Source organism: Rhineura floridana, chromosome 3 (assembly GCF_030035675.1).
Source record: "Rhineura floridana isolate rRhiFlo1 chromosome 3, rRhiFlo1.hap2, whole genome shotgun sequence".
Lineage (NCBI taxonomy): Eukaryota > Metazoa > Chordata > Lepidosauria > Squamata > Rhineuridae > Rhineura > Rhineura floridana.
The window spans coordinates 23,049,941-23,068,502 of NC_084482.1; the positions used below are offsets into that span (position 1 = coordinate 23,049,941).

The 18,562-nt window shown below is 43.6% G+C and overlaps 1 protein-coding gene across 1 annotated transcript; it reads left to right on the forward strand.

Annotated features, from left to right (window-relative positions):
* Nucleotides 1–426: 426 nt before the first annotated feature.
* On the forward strand, nt 427–17,932 carry LOC133382064 (25-hydroxyvitamin D-1 alpha hydroxylase, mitochondrial). The gene is given in 10 exon segments (XM_061621720.1): nt 427–463; nt 466–698; nt 4,663–4,853; nt 6,605–6,801; nt 7,957–8,157; nt 9,127–9,290; nt 10,981–11,147; nt 12,405–12,486; nt 15,633–15,830; nt 16,426–17,932. Coding segments are annotated over 10 exon segments (1,584 nt in total). The 3' UTR covers nt 16,540–17,932.
* The last annotated feature ends 630 nt before the right edge of the window (nt 17,933–18,562 follow it).

The window sequence follows — 18,562 nt, forward strand, 5'->3', positions numbered from 1 at the left end:
CTCGCTATCTGGATTAAATTAATCCGGAGTGAGTGGATGGTTGCGATTTTGTGCATCTGATGCGGTAGAATTTATGAGCAAGCGCTCAGTGTGGTTCCTCTTTTCTCTCGAACAAGGGTTCCAGGAATACTGAAAACCTGTATGATTAAAAGCAGTCCATTCAGCTCGGGAGAACGGAAACCAAACCATTTATTCTGCAACAACTAGCTCAGACGCGCCCCCTCCAGTTGCCGCGCGCTTGCTCGGGTCCTGCAAAACTGCACGAGACGAAGGGGCACTCCCATGCGCTCTGATTGGACAAACTGGGCAACTGTATTTGCCTAACAGAATGGGCATAAAAGTGGGCGGAGGACCATGAATGAGCCATGGAGTGGGGCGTGGCCTACCTGCTCCCATGCGTTTTCCAAAAATAAAAGGCGGTCAAAGATGCTGCTCCAACAGAACTTCGCGATCCTCATTCAGCTGTCGAAGTATTTGGACTTTCGAGAGCCAAGATGCCTCAGATGCTCAAGATGGCCAGCAGGGCATCCTTGGTCGCAAAATGCTTTCCTGAGATTTGGGCTGAATCTGCCCTCAAATCTCAGGCGAGGGTTATTAAAACCCACAAGACCCTGGAGGACATGCCAGGGCCCAACGCGCTGAGCTTCTTCACGGATCTGTTCTGTAAAAAGGGGCTATCAAGATTACATGAACTCCAGGTAAGTTTTTCTTAACGTAAAGGTTAAGAAGGGTGCACTCTAGACAATCCTCTCTCCTCCCCGCTCCCTGTAACTATCTGATTTACAAGGGCTAATATAATGTTTAGGATAGGAAAGGAATCTTTAAAAAAATCACAACAGTTCTGTCTCTTGGTGGTTTAAGGCTTGTCTAATTCACATCGGTTTAAATTTAGCGATTGACTCTGTTTTGGTCTGAAAGGGTGGGAGTAGGGTTTTTCTTTTTCTTTCGTTTTAAGTGTACCTTGAATCTAGGCTTCTGTAAGCTTTTGAGTTTCACAAAACTCTTCCTCTGGTACAGTTCTATGGAACTGAAAAACCTTGTATGCTAGCTCTGGTTCAATTAAAAACAACAACACACAACACCTTTCCTGAGGTGAATATTCTTCATCTCTTAGAGATGAATGAGATGAGGCCCAGAAGTGATGGACAGTGCAGCATCCAGAAAGCTTCTTTTGCAAGAGGAATTCGCATTCCTCTCCTGACCTCTTCTGCAGAACTTCATGCTGCTGACCCAGAGGGTCTGTTGACTTGCCAGAGGATGAAAGAGGATTCAAAAAGAGGCAGCAGTGGGGAAGGAGGAGGCAGGGAAGTCCTCTTGTACAAGCAGAGCTCTCTTCATGGTTCTCTGCTATCTATGCCCAATGACATTCCATGCCCAATGATTACCCTGTGAATCATAACACTTTTTACTCACTGGATGGTATGGTACCCAATTTCCCTTTTCTAATTTCCCTTTTCCTTATTGCCTCTGCCACACCAAAACGTTTGTGTGCCTGAATGTGGAGAGGTAATCAGGTACATCAAAGTTAAGGTCAATTCCTTAGAAGATACCAGGACATTCCCATAAAGAAACAATACATAATTGGTTTAAAATCCTGACTGCTTAAAGAGAGAGAGAGAGAGAGATCCTCTAGGAGAGTTCGGTGGTCGAACATTTCTTTCCAAAAGTGATAAGATTAGAATCAGGAACTGCAGACATAAAAAAGTTTCCCAGAGCCATTCTGTATGGTAACATACTTTGATTTACTCTGTGTATGCAATTTAAACATGTGCCCGGCTAGGAGTATAATATGAGGAACAAGGATCCTCCCTCAGGTGTCGTTAACATTTGTGATGTACACCACATATCTCCAACCAGGCTTGTAAAAAGCTATTGAAATAATGTAGACTAAGCGCTGTATCCCTTGTCCATGCAGCCCGTGGAAGCTTACCAGTAGCACAGGTTGGCACAACTCTAGCGTGTGTGTTTTTTTGCTTTGCAGTGTAAACTTCCAGTTAAATACTGTTTGTCTGTTTTTAAAGTCCACACTTCTGAGGGGACGTGTATAAATGGGGGCAGTTTAACCTACAATGCTTCCTTCAACAGCTTGTGTTGAAAAAGCATGACAAGTGGTGTGCAATTTAGTTATCTTAACAAAAATGTAATTTTTTTTAAAAAAAGTAATAAATAATATTAATGGTAGTCACAGTGGGAAACAAATTGCTTAAACTTTAAGTTTAAGCAATTTGCTCAGGCATGTCCTAAAAGTTAGAGCACTGCTTGAAGTTGAAGATGCACCTAATTGACCAGTTCACTTATCTGGTGGAAATGTCAGCGCCTTGCACTTCCAAAACTTGCTTGCCTTCCAATATTTGTGTTCTCCTTCTCTCTGCCTTTATTAATAGTTTTATATAGCACATTCAACATGAAAAGTAATGTATAGTCCTTATTCATTCTTGCAAAAGCCCTTGGGGAGAACTGAGGCTGGGAGAGAGTAACTTGCAATCCTATGGACATGCAGTCCTAGACTCTGCAATCTTAGACATGTTTGTGTGGGAATCAGCATACACCACTGAGCATAGTTGGATTTTCTTTTGAACAAACCTGTCACAGGCTTCAGCTTCACACCATCTATTCTAGTAAATGTATAGCCAGACCATAATTTGAATCCGTCTTCTTGGTCCTAGTCTAATACTCTGGCCTTTGAACTCTATTTTATTATTAAATAAAATATCACATAAATGGATACTATCATAATGGACTTTTGATCACTCATCAAAATTCTTGATCCTAGGGGTTAATATTTAATGGTGCCAACTTAAGGTTTTTGTGTTTTTTCAATTTGACTTATGTGACTAGCAGGATTTAGAATGAAACATCTTACAGGGCCGTTACTGAATTGTTTCCTTCTGTCTCTGAAGATCATATTTTGGTCACTGTAAAACACCAGAGAATACTGGTGCAAATATGTTTGAATGTGCTATATAGAACCAGAGTATATTCTAAAATATAGGAAGTACTGATCCTCCCCTATCTAACAACTAAAAAACCAGTGTGGTTCCACAGATGCAGAATTAGAAAGGAACCAGAATACAAATCCTGCCCATCTTGGGTGTGATGAATGGCCTTTGTTAGCCAAGACATTTCTCAGTCATAGTTCTCAGTCCGTAAAACTTGACAATGGCTTTGGACATGATCCAGCCCACTTGCACAGCCTGAGCCTATGCATGTTTACTCAGAAGTAAGTCCCATCTTACTTGATTCCAAGTAAAGGTGAAGTTTTATGCACACAAATCCCATCAATTACAATTAAAGCATGTGCTTAAGATTGCAATCCTATATTTTCTTAGCTAGGGGTAAGCCCCATTGAACTCAGCGGGACTTACTTTACAATAGACATGTATGTGATTGCTCTGTAAGTTTCTCCCATTTATATTAATAGGACTTTAAACTGCTGAGCTTCAACTAGATTGTGTTCTGTTGCGAAGAGGGGCATGAGCTTGGAAAAGTTACTTTTTTGAACTACAACTCCCATCAGCCCAATCCGGTGGCCATGCTGGCTGGGGCTGATGGGAGTTGTAGTTCAAAAAAGTAACTTTTCCAAGCTCTGAACCAGCTCATTAGGCGCCATTTGCATGTGAAAGTACTACATAAATTAATGGAATGTTTTTGTTTTGTTGCTGAAACATAACTCAGCAAAAATAAAAAAAATTAGAAATCCCCCTTTGGGCTATATCAGGTGTAATTGTTTGAATTGTGAGTAAGATGACAGCTTCTGTCTGAAAGAAACCCCATGCAAGCTTCATGAAAGTAATGGTTCACTCATTAAGCCTGACTTCAGCATGCGAGTAATGTATGTTGAACCTTTATGTAAAAGAGACTGATTTAGTACATAGTATAGCTTGTGATGCCCCAAAGCTATCCTAGTGGTTTAAGGAGGATGCAGCTGCTTTAAGAGACTGGGGCTCTAGAATCGATGGACACTAAGTACTTGCTTTTTTCTATGTAAACCACACACAGTCTAGATCTATCACACATTTTTTGCCCCTGAAAAGTGCTTCTTGAGAAATTGGTTTCACTCCGAAAAATAAAAGCTCATTGCAGATTGATTCTGCAGTTCCCCCCAGTGTGTCCATTTGAAAACGGATGTAGGCAGTCCCAGCAATGGTGGTGGTGGGTATATTCACACCTGCCCAATGATGTTGTGGGTGGGTGTGTACCAAGTTGCAACCACTTCCTTCTGCGTTCCCCTGGGGCATGTGCAGGGAAGAAAGGGCATGGATAATCAAGGGGAGGGTTTTCAAATGTGTATCAAGTAACCACATTCACCTTTGTAGATAGCAGGATGTAGGATCAATCTAGGCTGAAAGCGTTGAGGATGAGCATGAACAATTCTGGATTTTAAAAATCTACATTTTTGGGCTGCCTTTGGGTTAGTGTGTGTACACAGCCTCTGATACAGTTCAGCAGAAGAACCATGGCGGGGGGGATTAGTAACCTTGCTCGCAATCTCCTTTCTTATTTAGAAATGCCTTCCGTTACTCGTAGATTAGAAGGAATCCAGCAAGTGAGATTATAAGCGATGATAAGCAGGGAAGGGACTATACCCCTCCTCCTCCTAGTATGAAACCATCTCTGACATTCTGTAGCATCTAATAAGTTGTTTTCCCACTTCTGTCCTAGACTGAAGGCAAAGCCAAGTATGGCCCAGTGTGGAAGGCCAGCTTTGGGCCCATCCTCACAGTCTACGTCGCAGATCCCAGCCTGATTGAGCAGGTGTTAAGGCAGGAAGGCAAACACCCCATCCGCTCCGACCTCTCCTCCTGGAAGGATTATAGGGTGTGCCGTGGCCACGCATACGGGCTCCTTACTGCGTGAGTACTTGCTGTTCTTTTTTGCCTTTCTCCACACATGGAGGCTGATGGGGGCTGATGTTGCAGGAGAGAGGGTTCCATCAAAAGATCTGCCAATCCAGAATCTTTTTTATATCCTACTATGGCCCAAGGAATCATTTTTCCAAGCTCGCTCACTCTGCTATCTTGAAAGATTATCTAAGTCAGATAGGATCATGTGATACAGACGGAGTCCATTTTGGGAGATATCCCAAGAGCCAGCTGTTTCCCTTAAAGTTGGCAGGCGGGCCCTGGCAAGCTGCTGGGTGGATGTCAGAACATAGAGAAGCGTGTGGAATGACATTATTTTCAGTTCCTGTGACATGAAAATTTATGCAAGTCCCCAGAGATGGTAGGCACTTACATAATCTACCACCTACACACAATGTGTAAGCAGCTTGACTTAAAGAGCATTGCAGGTTGTGTCTGTTTCCTGCCCTTCCCTTGCTATATTTGGCACTCCCCCTTGAAGAATGAAGTAGCAAACCACCTGATTCCTGTACAACAGGGGTAAGGACTCCAGACATTGTTGGGACTACAACTCCCATCAGCCCCAGCCAGCATGGGCAATGGTCAGGGATGATGGGAGCTGGAGTGCAGCAGCATCTGGAGGGCCAGAGCTTTCACAGCTGTGCTTTACAACATGGAGGTGGGTAACCTGCAGGAGAGACCTGTGGTAGACCTGAACTGGAGCATCAAAGGCTTCAGGCCCGACTGTGACGTACAGGCTGAGAGTCCTATTTGGGATAGCCAGGTCTCCTGTGGGGGAGAGGCCAAAGGAGCTGGCAAATAGGACCTAAGAGTATCTGACAGGATAGAGTGGCACTGTATCATAGTCTGGGCATGTGGTGTGCTTGCCACAATAGTTGTCCACCACTGTGGTAAAGAGCCTGGGCTCAGGAGGCAGACAGATGGACAAACAGACCAGAGTTTTGGTGCTTCATTATCACTACTGAGCTGTGATGGGGAAAGATCTTGAAGAATCACCCTCCAAAATACCACCTCCCAAGGAAAGAGCTGCAAAGTTTGCAGGTTGTTCTGAGCAGCAATCCTAGGCCAGTTCCTGTCTTTAAAGTTTTATAGAAGTCCCTTCCGTGAATGTTTTGCTTAGGCTTTATGCCTCTCTCTCACTTTCTGAGCTTGCTTCTCCTACTAGAGAGCCTCACTGGGGTGAATGGGAAGAAGGGATCCCCTCTACCCCAACACGCACACACTTACCTTCCACCCTAGTTTCGGCAAGTCTGCTTGCTGAAGTTTCCTGTTCCTCCCTCTCACAGTCCATTTCCCGGAAATGGCGTCACGCAGGAACTGCAGGCTCTTTCCTGGGCTCGTGCAAAAGTATCAGCTGGGAGGCAGAAATTCTTTCAAGGCATTAAGCAACTTTATGACTCAGGGCTTACTTGCTGGGAATTTTCTCATCAGCTAGGCTGGTGCTTCTGCTGCACAGGCACAGGATGTGAGTAAGAAGAAGAGGAGGAGCAAATCAAGTGGCAGATTTCCTACAGGCACTCTTTCTAAGCACAGCTCAAGCCATCCTGGTTGCTCTTTAAGATTTGCCTGTGAATTATAGCAGGACTTATCCTGCCCTGCACAGGGCAATGGCACAGATCCCAAAGGTGATGACTTGGGCTGAGGCATGCCCCTATACTGTGAAGCACCTAGCTGTCCCCATGCATGGGTGTGGGCATGTGTCTTGCCCAGGAAGCTAATGGAGACCTCTCTCTTCTGCTCAGGGAAGGCGAGGAGTGGCAGAAAATCCGCAGCATCCTAGGAAAGCATATGTTAAAGCCCAAAGAGGTGGAGGCCTACACCAGCATGCTTAATGATGTGGTTAGCGATCTCATCCATCGGCTGGAGCACCAGCAGAGTTCCCACAATCAGCATGTGGTGAAGAATGTGGCTGATGAGTTCTACAAGTTTGGATTAGAAGGTATGCATTTTTATTTATTTACAGTATTTATATGCTACCCAGTAAACCATTCGTCTCAGAGGTGTATTGGTTAACGATGCAGAAAGCTGGGATAGATCTCTGTTCTTGCTGCTGCAGCTAACATGGTCATTTTGAGGTGGGGCTGGGTTAGATTTGTCTAGAAATCTTGTTTTAAATAAGGTGATGATTCAGTGAGATTAAGTAATCTCCCATCCCCTGCAGTGCCTCCTTCCACTCTGCTCCTGCAAAGCCATGTTGCCAATTCACACAATTCCTTAGTGACTCTCCTTTTCTTCCTACTTCCAAACTACTCTCTTGACATAAACTGGAACAAGTTTCTAGCCCTTATAGCTGTAAAGATGGACCTGGAAGCAGATGGGCAATTTCTGTTGAAATCTCAGAAGCCAAAGCGTGAGGTTTTGTGTAACAGGGTTGAGACTACAGTGCCTTGCACAGTTCTTTGTTCTTCCTCTGGTCTAGTGAAAGCAGTTATGCAATAAAAAATGCCTTTGCTTAATTTACATCAGTTGCAAAATCTGGATCTTCTTGGCATAGAACTCTGAGATTTTTTTTATTGATTGGAGAGCTGTGCCATCTACACATTAATAGGGTTTAGCTGTTCTGGCACTGATATGTTAAAAGAGTTTTTCCCACCTTTCATTTGTTGTCTTTATTTTGGATATATTGAACTATTCTGTGTGAATGCTCCATATCCCGGTTTGACCCAAATTGCTTAAGTTTTTTCAGGGCACAGCAAACTGTAATTTGGCATGTCTGAACAACTTGTTCATCATGCTCAAATCCAATTTTTTTACAGCCATATGAACCAACCTAAGTAGTCAACCTTAGCACTGTAGCACAGAGTTGGGGAACCTGTGGCCCTCTAGATGTTGCTGGACTACAGCTCCTATCATTCCTGGCTATTGACCATAATGGCTGGGGCTGATGGGAGCTGGAGCCCAGCAACATCGGGAGGGCCCCAGGTTCCCCATCTGCTGAATCAGATGCTCATTAGAGTAAGTTGTTGCTCACTTTCCCCCTGAAAGTCATATCCACATGGTTGGGCAAAGGACAAAAAGGAGCCAGGACAGATAGCATCTGCTCTTGTGACTTAACTGACCCGGATTTGTTCTCTTTTTGACTTGGTTGTTCTAGGCATCTCTTCGGTCCTCTTTGAATCCCGCATCGGTTGCTTGGAGCCCAAAGTCCCAGAGGAAACGGAGAATTTCATTCGCTCCATCAATACCATGTTCATCATGACTCTGTTCACTATGGCGATGCCCAAGTTCTTGCACCAAATCTTTCCTAAGCCATGGCAGAAGTTCTGTGAATCCTGGGACTATATGTTTGAATTCGGTGAGTGTTGCTGCCTGAGCTTGTCAGTGCCGTGTGGACAATGGGCTACCTGGTTTATTTGGAAAAAAGCTGTTGTAGCGTCTTTCAGAATCTTTTTTGCTCACTAAGCACATATGACATCACAATATTTAATTGTTGCATTTCATTCTCTCTGCAATTGTGTGTGTATGTTTGGGTTATTTCTCCCTCCCCCAAGAACTGGCACCTTTTTTTTCTCATTACAGTATTAAATGTATCCTCTGCTTGATCCCATATGTCTCTGAAGAGTGGTTTACAACCAATACAACCTTTCAATACTGGAAACAAAAAATAATTAATCAACATAGGTTTTAATAGTGAGACCAAGAAAACCATCAGCAACATTTGCTACTAGTTATATGGCAGAGAAGGCCTTCATAAAAATAATGTTTTTACAAGGCTTTCTAGATATTGATAGACTCCAGTTTAAATTAATAACCTTTTGCTAGAAATGCCACAGTGCTGAAGCTACTAGCAATCCCACACACACCAAATACATCATCCAGATCACCTCTTAAGCCATTATGAGATAAGTGCCAATTTTAAAAAAGCTGTCTTCATGTGGTCTAGAAACTTTCAATTCTTTCTTTTTTTCAAAAGCTGAGATATTCAGAATGTTGATGGCTTTGTTTGTGGTTTGACCATGCCTATTCAGTTATTTAGCCTCCTTGCTGTTAGGACACAAATAAGTCATGCAGCAACTGTTCCAAATAGCACACCCTTGTCTAGATAACGATGCCCTAAAAATTTGACTGAAGGACAGTATATAAGTCTCTGAAATGAAGAAATGTCTGCTACATATGCTCCAGCTGCCTTCTGCAAGCAGGAGAAATTGGATTTAAGTAAAAAGCCGTTGGCCCAGGCTGACATGTCTGTGATGGGTGACTAAAGGTGGTGCTTGATGACTCTCCCTGTAGAAGTAGCACTCATCACTTGTTGATTCCTTTCCAGCCAAAGGACACATTGACAAGCGGATGGCTGAAGTTTCAGAAAAAGTCTCGCAAGGGGAGAAGGTGGAAGGAAAATACCTGACTTACTACCTGGCGCAGGAGAAACTGTCCATGAAATCCATCTATGGAAATGTGACTGAGCTTCTGCTGGCTGGTGTGGACACGGTAAGCCCTTTGGAATACGCTGGGGCTAAGTGCTGCTTACATGAGTGTATACCTTCAGGGTTGTTTTGGATTACCAGAGATGAAATGCAGACAAGAGGTTTGCTTATAAAGAGTTAAAATTTATTGAGTAACTTACAGCATTCAGCCAAGTATTCCCAATAAAAGTGGATCAGTCCCACCGCTCTGCAGTAGCGGACGTCAGAGACTGAACACCCATACCGGGCACAGATCAGGTTTATATAGCATAAATCTTGGCATATCTCATTGGCATACACATGCAGTTACATATATGATTGATGAGAGTATACACTTTGAAGTAACATATGTTGCATATAATTGGCAGTTCTGACCTTTTCACAGAACACCTTCAAAGCAGACTAATTGCTAAAAAACTATAATATCTTTCTTGGAGCACCTTGACATCTTCTTTTGGCAAACTATATGGCTACCATCTTTATCTTCATCTTTACTAACAAGCAAAGTTCTCTTTGACCGTTACTTGACTCGTGTCATTGACCGTCCTTCGACCCATCCATTGAATCTATGCCTATCAGGACTCTCTGAAGTCTAACAAGGTGCTTTCCAACACCATACTAGGCAAGCCAACTATAAGCTGCCTACTGATAAACATATACTTAAACATATGCCTAATTAAACTCCTTTGATATTTCTCTAACTAACAAGGTACATTCCCTACACCTAGATTAAACTGCAGGTGGCTATGAGGTGATCTGACATACCCAAAGATGCTGGGGCCTGAAAGGGGAATACAAGCCTCCAGGCTTTGCTAACAAATACATGTTGAATATATATTGATTAACTTAAGGCTATAACAGCTTGCTTAAAATCATTAGCTGGCACAGGGTATACAATGAGCAAGACTTCTTTTTCTGCTAGTGGAAGCCTTGTGCGATTGGACACAGGCTGAAGTTGGTTTCTGAGACAGAAAAATACCTGCAGACTGCAGTCGGGGTTGGGGTGGGGGTCCTGCAACGCTTTCCTATGGGTGGTGTAGACAGGGCTGTGGCTTCTGATAACCTTTTCTGGTTATCTGTGTCAAGTCATGGATGTCCATATCCTGACCTCTTTCCTAGGGGTTCCTCTCTGGCCTTTGCCTCCTTCTCATCCCTGGCCACCCTTGCAGGAGGGCAACTGGACAGCTATTAAGTGGGGGCTTAATTTGAGCCTAGAGCTTATTTTCTCTGCCAAAGCTTAGCCCTAGAATTTGAAATAGCTGTGTCTTTTTTTTTTGTTTTTTAATGAGTGTTTCTGTGCAAGTACAAAGTACCTTTCTGATCCTGGGGCACAAGATCCTGCACCGCCTCTCTTCTTCTTTTTTAGCATTTAAATACTGGACTGAATGGCAGATACACTCCCTTTCTCCTAATTGCTAAGATGCAATTGGAGTACAATACGCTTGGCTGTTCTGTGTAATCTGATTGGCAGAACAAGACTTCTGTACCCACTTACCCAGGAGTAAGCCCTGTTGAATTCAATAGGACCTTACTTCTGAGTAGACATGTATAGGATGGCACTGTTAATATTTACTCTTCTGCCATGCAGGAGAGGAATTACTTGTATTCTGTCTGCAACGGCACAATCCGCTACTTTACAGTAAAAAAACCCAGTCTGACTGAAGCCCTACTCCCTATAGCCCAGTGTTAATCTAGCCCTGTCTCTATCCCTGCAGATCTCAAGCACCTTGTCCTGGAGCCTATATGAACTGTCCCGTCACCCAGAGGTGCAAACAGCCCTTCACAAGGAAATTGCTGGAGTGATGAAGGACAACCCCATCCCAACAGCAGCTGAAGTAGCTCAGATGCCCCTGCTGAAGGCGGTGGTGAAGGAGGCACTGAGGTGAGCACTGTTTTGGGAATAGATGGGAGGGGGGAATCCATGGGGGTGTCCCTCATTGATGTTGCTGGGGCAAGCATAAAACATGATCAGGTCTGTACATGCTCAGAGGACTACTAGGCTCACTTCACAGGCAAAAGGCAAGTAGCAGCATGTTAGCCTCATCAGTTAGTTTGTATCAGTGATGATCATAAGGGCTCTGTCTTAAGAACAGCCTTCTGTTGCCTGCCCACAGTATTTTGAAGAGAGAGAGAGACTGCCTCTGCATATGGAGGTTCCTTTTTTCCCCCCTATCCTGGCTAAGTGCTGTTGTTAAACTTTAATTAATGGAAGATATTTGTCTAATTCAGTGTTCTTCAACCTTGGCTTCCCAGACATTGTTGGCCTACAACTCTCATCATCCCCAACCAGCTTAACCAAGGGTCAGAGATGGTGGGATTTGTAGTCTAGCAACATCTGGGAACTCAAGGTTGAAGAACACTGGTCTTATTTATCTAAACTCATGCTATTGCCACATAATTGCGGTGGTGAATCCCATAAGTTCTTGATGCTTTGTGTGACAAAGTACTTCTTTGTCTTGAACATACTGCTAGTTGGTTTCATGGGGGGACCTCAAGGATTTCTCACATTTCTTTGAAATTCGGATGCATGTAAGTTTTCATGGCAATCTCACTAATCATGCTAATTGAGACATCTGGGAGTGAAGGTGGCACTGGTATGATACTCTCTAGTGCCTAGTCCAGACCAGCCTTCCCTAACCTAGTGCCCTCCAGATGTTGCTGGACTACAACTCCCATCATCCTTGACCATTGGTCATGCTGGCTGGAATGGTTGGAAGTTGTACTCCTGGCAACATCTGGAGGGCACAAGTTTGGGGAAGGCCTGTCTAGACATCAATCCTTTTAAAGTTGCATTAAAGCTGACATTCAGGTGAGGGCCTATCAAGGATGGCGCCTTCAGCAGCTTCTGGGAACATGGAGCAAAATGTCCAGTGCTTTGGCCACTAACGTTATTCCTGGTGATCCTCAAAGCCAAACTTTTCTGCTTTCCTTTTCAAATTATGTATGCCTAAATAGGAAAACCGAATGCATCCTTTGGCTCTCAACCGCTGTAACAACGTGATCCCTTAGCCAGATGGTTAATTTGAATCCATGCGCATTGCATCCAGATACCAAGCTTAGGGAGCTGAGCAAACTTTGCAACTAGGAGGGGGAATCAATTCCTTTAGATTCAATGTGGCTATTCTGTTTCTCCCTGCAGGTTATATCCAGTGATTCCTGGCAATGCCCGTGTCATCTCGGACAGGGACATCCAAGTGGGAGACTATCTCATCCCCAAAAAAGTGAGTGTGGCACAAAATCGGATGCAAATGGGGGAAGGGGGTAGAGGTGTACAGGTAGAAGGGGAGGGTTGCCTCATCTGGACAGGCCACCAACCATTAGGCACATCTGAGTGCAGCCAGTTAATCAAGAACAGAGTGATATCTGTCTTTCTCTGGATGGACAACACCAGTTCAGTGGTATGGATGGCTCCTGAAGGATTATTATAGCTCAGTGGTAGGGCACATGCTTTGTATGCAGAAAATCCAGGTTCAGTCCCTCACACATCCAAGTAGAGCTGGCAAAAGCTCCTATCTGAAACCCTGCAGAGTCACTGCCAGTCAGTGCAGATACGACTGAGCTAAAAGGATCCAATGGGACGACTTAGTATAAGGCAGCTGCCTGTGCTCCTAAAGGAAACAGGCAGAGGAGGTGTAGCTTGGCTACTTTGCTTAAGTCATCTACAGCAGTTTGGCTCTGCGGTGCACCTACTCTCTCTGCTTTTGGCACACTGCGGTCTTGACTGCATAGGTTGGTGGTGAGCAGATGGTCCTGGCAGGGTGGATTGCATGATCTTCTGTGCCATCCAATGCAACATGTCTATGGCTTTTGATGTGCAACTGCTGCTTTAGGTCAACAATATGCCAGGCATTGTTGGATCATAGAAGTGCTGCTACTCCTTCCTAGAGTAGATCAACAATAGCTGGATAAGAAGTGTGTGTGTTTGTCAGGGGGTCATTGCTTGGGAGGGTTAGGTACACACTCAATTTGTGCAGGGCACCGGAGAGGTCGTAAAAGCAAGCCTGGGAATTAACCCAAGTGAACGGCACATGCCCTTTTTTACAAAATGCATCTCAGCGTCCTCTTATAACGTGTCAGGCACGCAGGCATCTTCAGCAGACTGATGCATTTGGGAAAGGTTCCTTGAAGGAAGGAAATAGTAGTGCAAGGGAAAGACTAGACGCAGTGGATATGCAGGCAAAATGAGACTAAGCTGCCTGACTGAAGGCTTTGCTGACCAATTGGGGACCGAGGAAGCACTTAAAGGAGGACCAGGAAGTGGCCTGACATGATGAAGCTACAAAGATATGCTTCTACAGGATGGGTCTTGTGGCACAATTGTATCCAGTGGGCTGTGTTTATTCACATGTGTCCTCAGAACCTGGTTTTCCGGGCTGCTTTTCCTTTTTTTTTTTTTTACAATAATTTTTATTCAAATTTTCATAACATACAAAACAAAATCATAAAACATTCAAAGACAAAAAACAAAACAAAACAAAAATGATTAAACAAAAAAATAAAATGTTGACTTCCCATTTGTCGCAGATCAAATCAGTTATAGGTCTACAATATATAACAATCCTGTCTCTTAAATTATATTATAAAATCACTTTCCTCCAGTAGTTATCTTAATTAATCATCAAATCTCATAAACATTACTTTATTCTTTCCACAAAAAGTCAAAGAGAGGTTTCAATTCTTTAAGAAATATATCTATCAATTTTTCTCCTAATAAACATGTCGATTAATCCATCTCGTTAATAATAATAATAATCTTATTGTCATAACCATAGTCCAAATAAACATATCGATTAATCCATCTCATCAAAATCTGTTAGGTCCAATAATTTCAATAGCCCTTATTCCATTATCCATATTAATTCCATCTTCCATCTTCAATAGTCCTGTTAAGTCCAGTAATTTCAGTGTCCAATCTTCCATTATCAGTATTCCATAATAATCTTGCTGTCATAGCCATAGTCATATAATAAGAGTCTGATGGGAATTTCCTCTATCCCAAATATTTTCTTGCCATCAATTCTGAATAAGTTGCTGAAATATTGTTGTAAAGTCATATCTCTGTTCTTCTTTTTTACAAAATGCACTGGCTCATCTCTTGAGAGTTTTTCCATTGTCACATGGCTGCAGTTAATTCCATAGATTTTCTCTATATCTGGATATCGCTCCATCACGTCATTCCAGTCCAGAAGATTATCCAAGCCATTGATAACTTTATCTCTAATATCTTCATTAATTTCTTCAGAGATAACGTTAAATTCCAAACAGTAGATTTTATTTCTAATATCCATAAACTCCAGATCTTTTTCCAATTCCACATTTGTTCCAATCTCCAGGGCTTGTATCTTCCCTTTATTTTTTCTTTTCTCATCTCTGATCTCATTCTCCTCTCTCACAGGATCCCCTATTTCTTTAAGCTCCTGCGTCATTTTGCTCAGTTCAATTTTCAGCTCCTTACTGCCCTGTCGCAGGGTTTGTTTCGTTATCTCAATCTCATCCATTATTTTCTGAAACATAATTACTTCCAGATTCTCAGCCACTTTCTTGATTGCCATTTTTAAAACCACGAAAACAAAACAAAACAAAAATAAAGAAGAGCCACTTCTTATTTCAGCAACAATTGGGTTAATATTCCAGGCTTGATGACATCACAGTATAAACAGAGCAGCCTGCCTTATCTCTCTATGTTCAAGAATACAAAACAAATTTAGTTCCCAGCATCAAAACAGTTAGTGGCGTCGTGAAGAAGCAGATTCGTCAAAATAAAATAGACCAAAAAGAGAATAGTCCCAGACAATATAATGTTCCTCGGAATAGAAATCCCTCTTCTGTTTATATCTTTAGAATGCACTTCCAGGACAGCTTTTTGCAATAGAAACAGAGATAAGCTGTTAATTTCGTGAATAACAGAGAAGAGTTATAGCTCACCCAGAAGTTCTTTAAAGCTGATTCATTTGACAAATCTCTTTTTGCTGCAACAATTTAAACCAAGTAAAAAAAATAATAGAAAGAAGGGTGCTTACCTGTTAGTCCGTTTTCTCTTTGAAGAAAAGATAAACGTATCGCATTAATCAGATAGAGCTTGTTCGGAAGTCCGTCCGGCACTGCTGGCTGGACCTTTTCTCATAAATTAATGAAATCCAGTCCTCCCAACAAAAACAGGCTTTTGAGGTTGATCTCTACGTTTCTCCCTGCCCGGGAGAAATTTCATCAGTCAAAAAAAAAATGTTCTGACTGATTTATATCTGAATAAGCTTCTTTTGAGGCGGGAGCCCGTCTCAAAAGCAGGCACAAGCGAAGTCACCCTTCCCGGAAGTCCGTTTTCCGGGCTGCTTTTCTCACGATGCCTTTCCTTCTTGTACTCTCTTAGACCTTGATCACCCTCTGTCATTACGCTACCTCACGCGATGAGAAATACTTCTCCAATGCCGAGTCATTCCAGCCGGAGCGATGGCTGCACAAGGACGAAGCACATCACCCATATGCCTCCATCCCCTTTGGCTTCGGCAAGCGCAGCTGCATAGGCCGCCGCATTGCAGAGCTTGAAGTGTATCTAGCCCTGTCTAGGGTGAGTTTGGAGAAACTTTCTCCAAGTTTCGCTTAGAGGAAATGTGACCTTTTTCCCCCCTCTGAGATGCGGTGGGTTGGTTTTCCCCAAGGCGGGGACAAGAGGTTACATTCACCTTCTGCTGCCTCTTGCCAAATCCCTTTTATGAACCGGAATGTACAGTTGTCCATGGTATGTCACTCCACTGTCCCACTTGCTGATCCTGAATTGCTTGCCCTGGCTCTCTTCCTGGTCTTTCTTAAAGGGAGCAGCACAATCAGGTGGCTGGTTAATGGGAGCCAAATCTAGGGGGCCTGGAATCCTTCCGAGACTTCCTGGGGCCGGGGGTGAATCACAACAGAAAGTGAATGTGTTCAGCACAGTCAGATCTTGTTTGGCTTCCTCCAAGCATCTCTGGGTAGCTCCAGGAGAATCTTGTCTATTTCCCTCCTGGCCCCTTTGGCCCTCTACCAAGTTGACATCTTCACTGTACCACATGTTGTTCCTCCCCCAAATAAATGTCTGGCTTCCTTTAAAAAGAAAAGAAAAGGCTTTGTCCCCAGCATTGTCTTAAATGGTGCTAACAAGGCATCTCCCATCTTTCCTTTTCTTACAGATCCTGATGCGTTTTGAAGTGAAGCCAGAACAAGAAGGTCACACTGTGAGACCCATGACTCGCACCCTGCTGGTCCCGGAGAAGGAGATCAATCTGCAGTTTCTGAGCCGCTGATTGGGACAAAGCAGAACCATCCATTTCGGGCCTCGCATCAAAGCACACAAGACCTCGAGGTGAGACATCCTTAGCAGCCTGGAGTGACGAAGCTAATCCTCTGGATTCTTTGGAGTCTGCTTGAAGAGTCCACGATGTGGCTGTAGAACAACAACGCTGAGCGAGGTCTGCTAAAGCGGCCACCGAGTGCTACCTCTCAAGTAGTGCATTTCTTATTCTCAGTGGTCCAGTTGTGGGACCTAGATTGCTAAAAATGACTTTTCCGGCCCAGAGTTTCCCAGTCCAGAATGTAGAGCACCAAGAGGCATTTGAAATAAGAGAACTGTAGGAAGAGGAGCTTGCTCTGAAACACACTTGCTTTCTTATTCTGTTTGATAGCTCCCAGAACTTTCTGAAACTGGGTGGAGAGACAGGAATCCAATAGCCAATGGCAGTTGTGAGCATTTTGCATACTGAACAGCAGAGCTGGAAATGCTTTATCTATGGGACTGTGAGGTCACGCATGCATACTCAACACTCCATGGCAGTAGCGTCAAGGAAAGTCATTGCAAAACAAGCGACGTGGATGGAGCTTTTGTATCCTCTCAAACCCATAATGTTGTACAATGGGTGCAATTGGCAAATGACGTTTATGCATGTGTGAACCATCCATATCTGACATAATATTAGATCAATATCAGATCACTGCCAGTGTGCAATCACCCAGGTTATCTCTCACTAGTATCTTGCAAATGATATGTGGTTTTCTTTCCCATGGCAAAGAACTGGCTTTAGACTTTAGGCTTTAGAAATGCTGTAGATGTCATCTATCTAGATTTCAGCAAGGCGTTTGACAAACTCCCCCACGACCTTTTGATTAGCAAACAAGTCAAATGCGGACTACATGGAAATACTGTCAGGTGGATTCACAACTGATTGGAAAACCGTACTCAAAGAGTGGTCATCGGTGGCTCTGCTTCGGACTGGAAGGAGGTCTCGAGTGGAGTGCCACAGGGTTCTGTCCTGGGGCTGATACTCTTCAACATTTTTATCAATGACTTAGATGACGGGGTGGAGGGAAGCCTTATGAAGTTTGCAGATGATACGAAACTGGGAGGGATAGCTAACACAATGGAAGACAGGAATAAAATCCAAAGGGACCTGGATAGACTAGAAAATTGGGCTGAAATTAATAAAATGAAATTCAATAAAGACAAATGCAGGATTCTGCATTTAGGCCACAAAAACAAAATGCATGGGTACAGGATGGGAAATACCCGGCTTACCAGTAGTGCGTGTGAGAAGGACCTTGGAATTGTAGTGGATCGCAAGTTGAACATGACCCAGCAGTGTGATGCTGCGGCAAAAAAGGCAAATGCAGTTTTGGGCTGCATAAACAGAGCTATAGTTTCCAGGTCGAGGGAAGTAATAGTCCCACTATATTCTGCATTAGTCAGGCCTCATCTGGAATACTGCGTTCAGTTCTGGGCGCCTCATTTTAAGAAAGATATAGACAAATTAGAGCGGGTTCAGAAGAGGGCGACGAGGATGATAGCCGGTATGGAGAACAAGTCTTATGAGGAAAGGTTGAAGGAACTTGGCATGTTCAGTATGGTGAAGAGAAGGCTGAGGGGTGACATGATTGCACTCCTTAAGTACCTGAAGGGCTGTCACATAGAGGAGGGTACAGATTTGTTCTCTGCTGCCCCAGAGGGTAGGACTAGGTCTAATGGTTTTAAGTTGCAGGAGCGTAGATTCAGATTGGACATTAGAAGGAACTTCTTGACAGTAAGGGCAGTTCGGCAATGGAACCGACTGCCTAGGGAGGTGGTGGGATCCCCTTCGCTGGATGTCTTCAAGCAGAGGCTGGACAGCTATCTGCGGGAGATGCTCTAGCTGTGGATTTCCTGCTGTGAGCAGGGGGTTGGACTCGATGACCTACAAGGCCCCTTCCAACTCTATGATTCTATGATTCTATAACAAAAGCAAGCTAAACTCCACATCAGATGATGTGCTTTATAAGACACACACATACATGTATAAT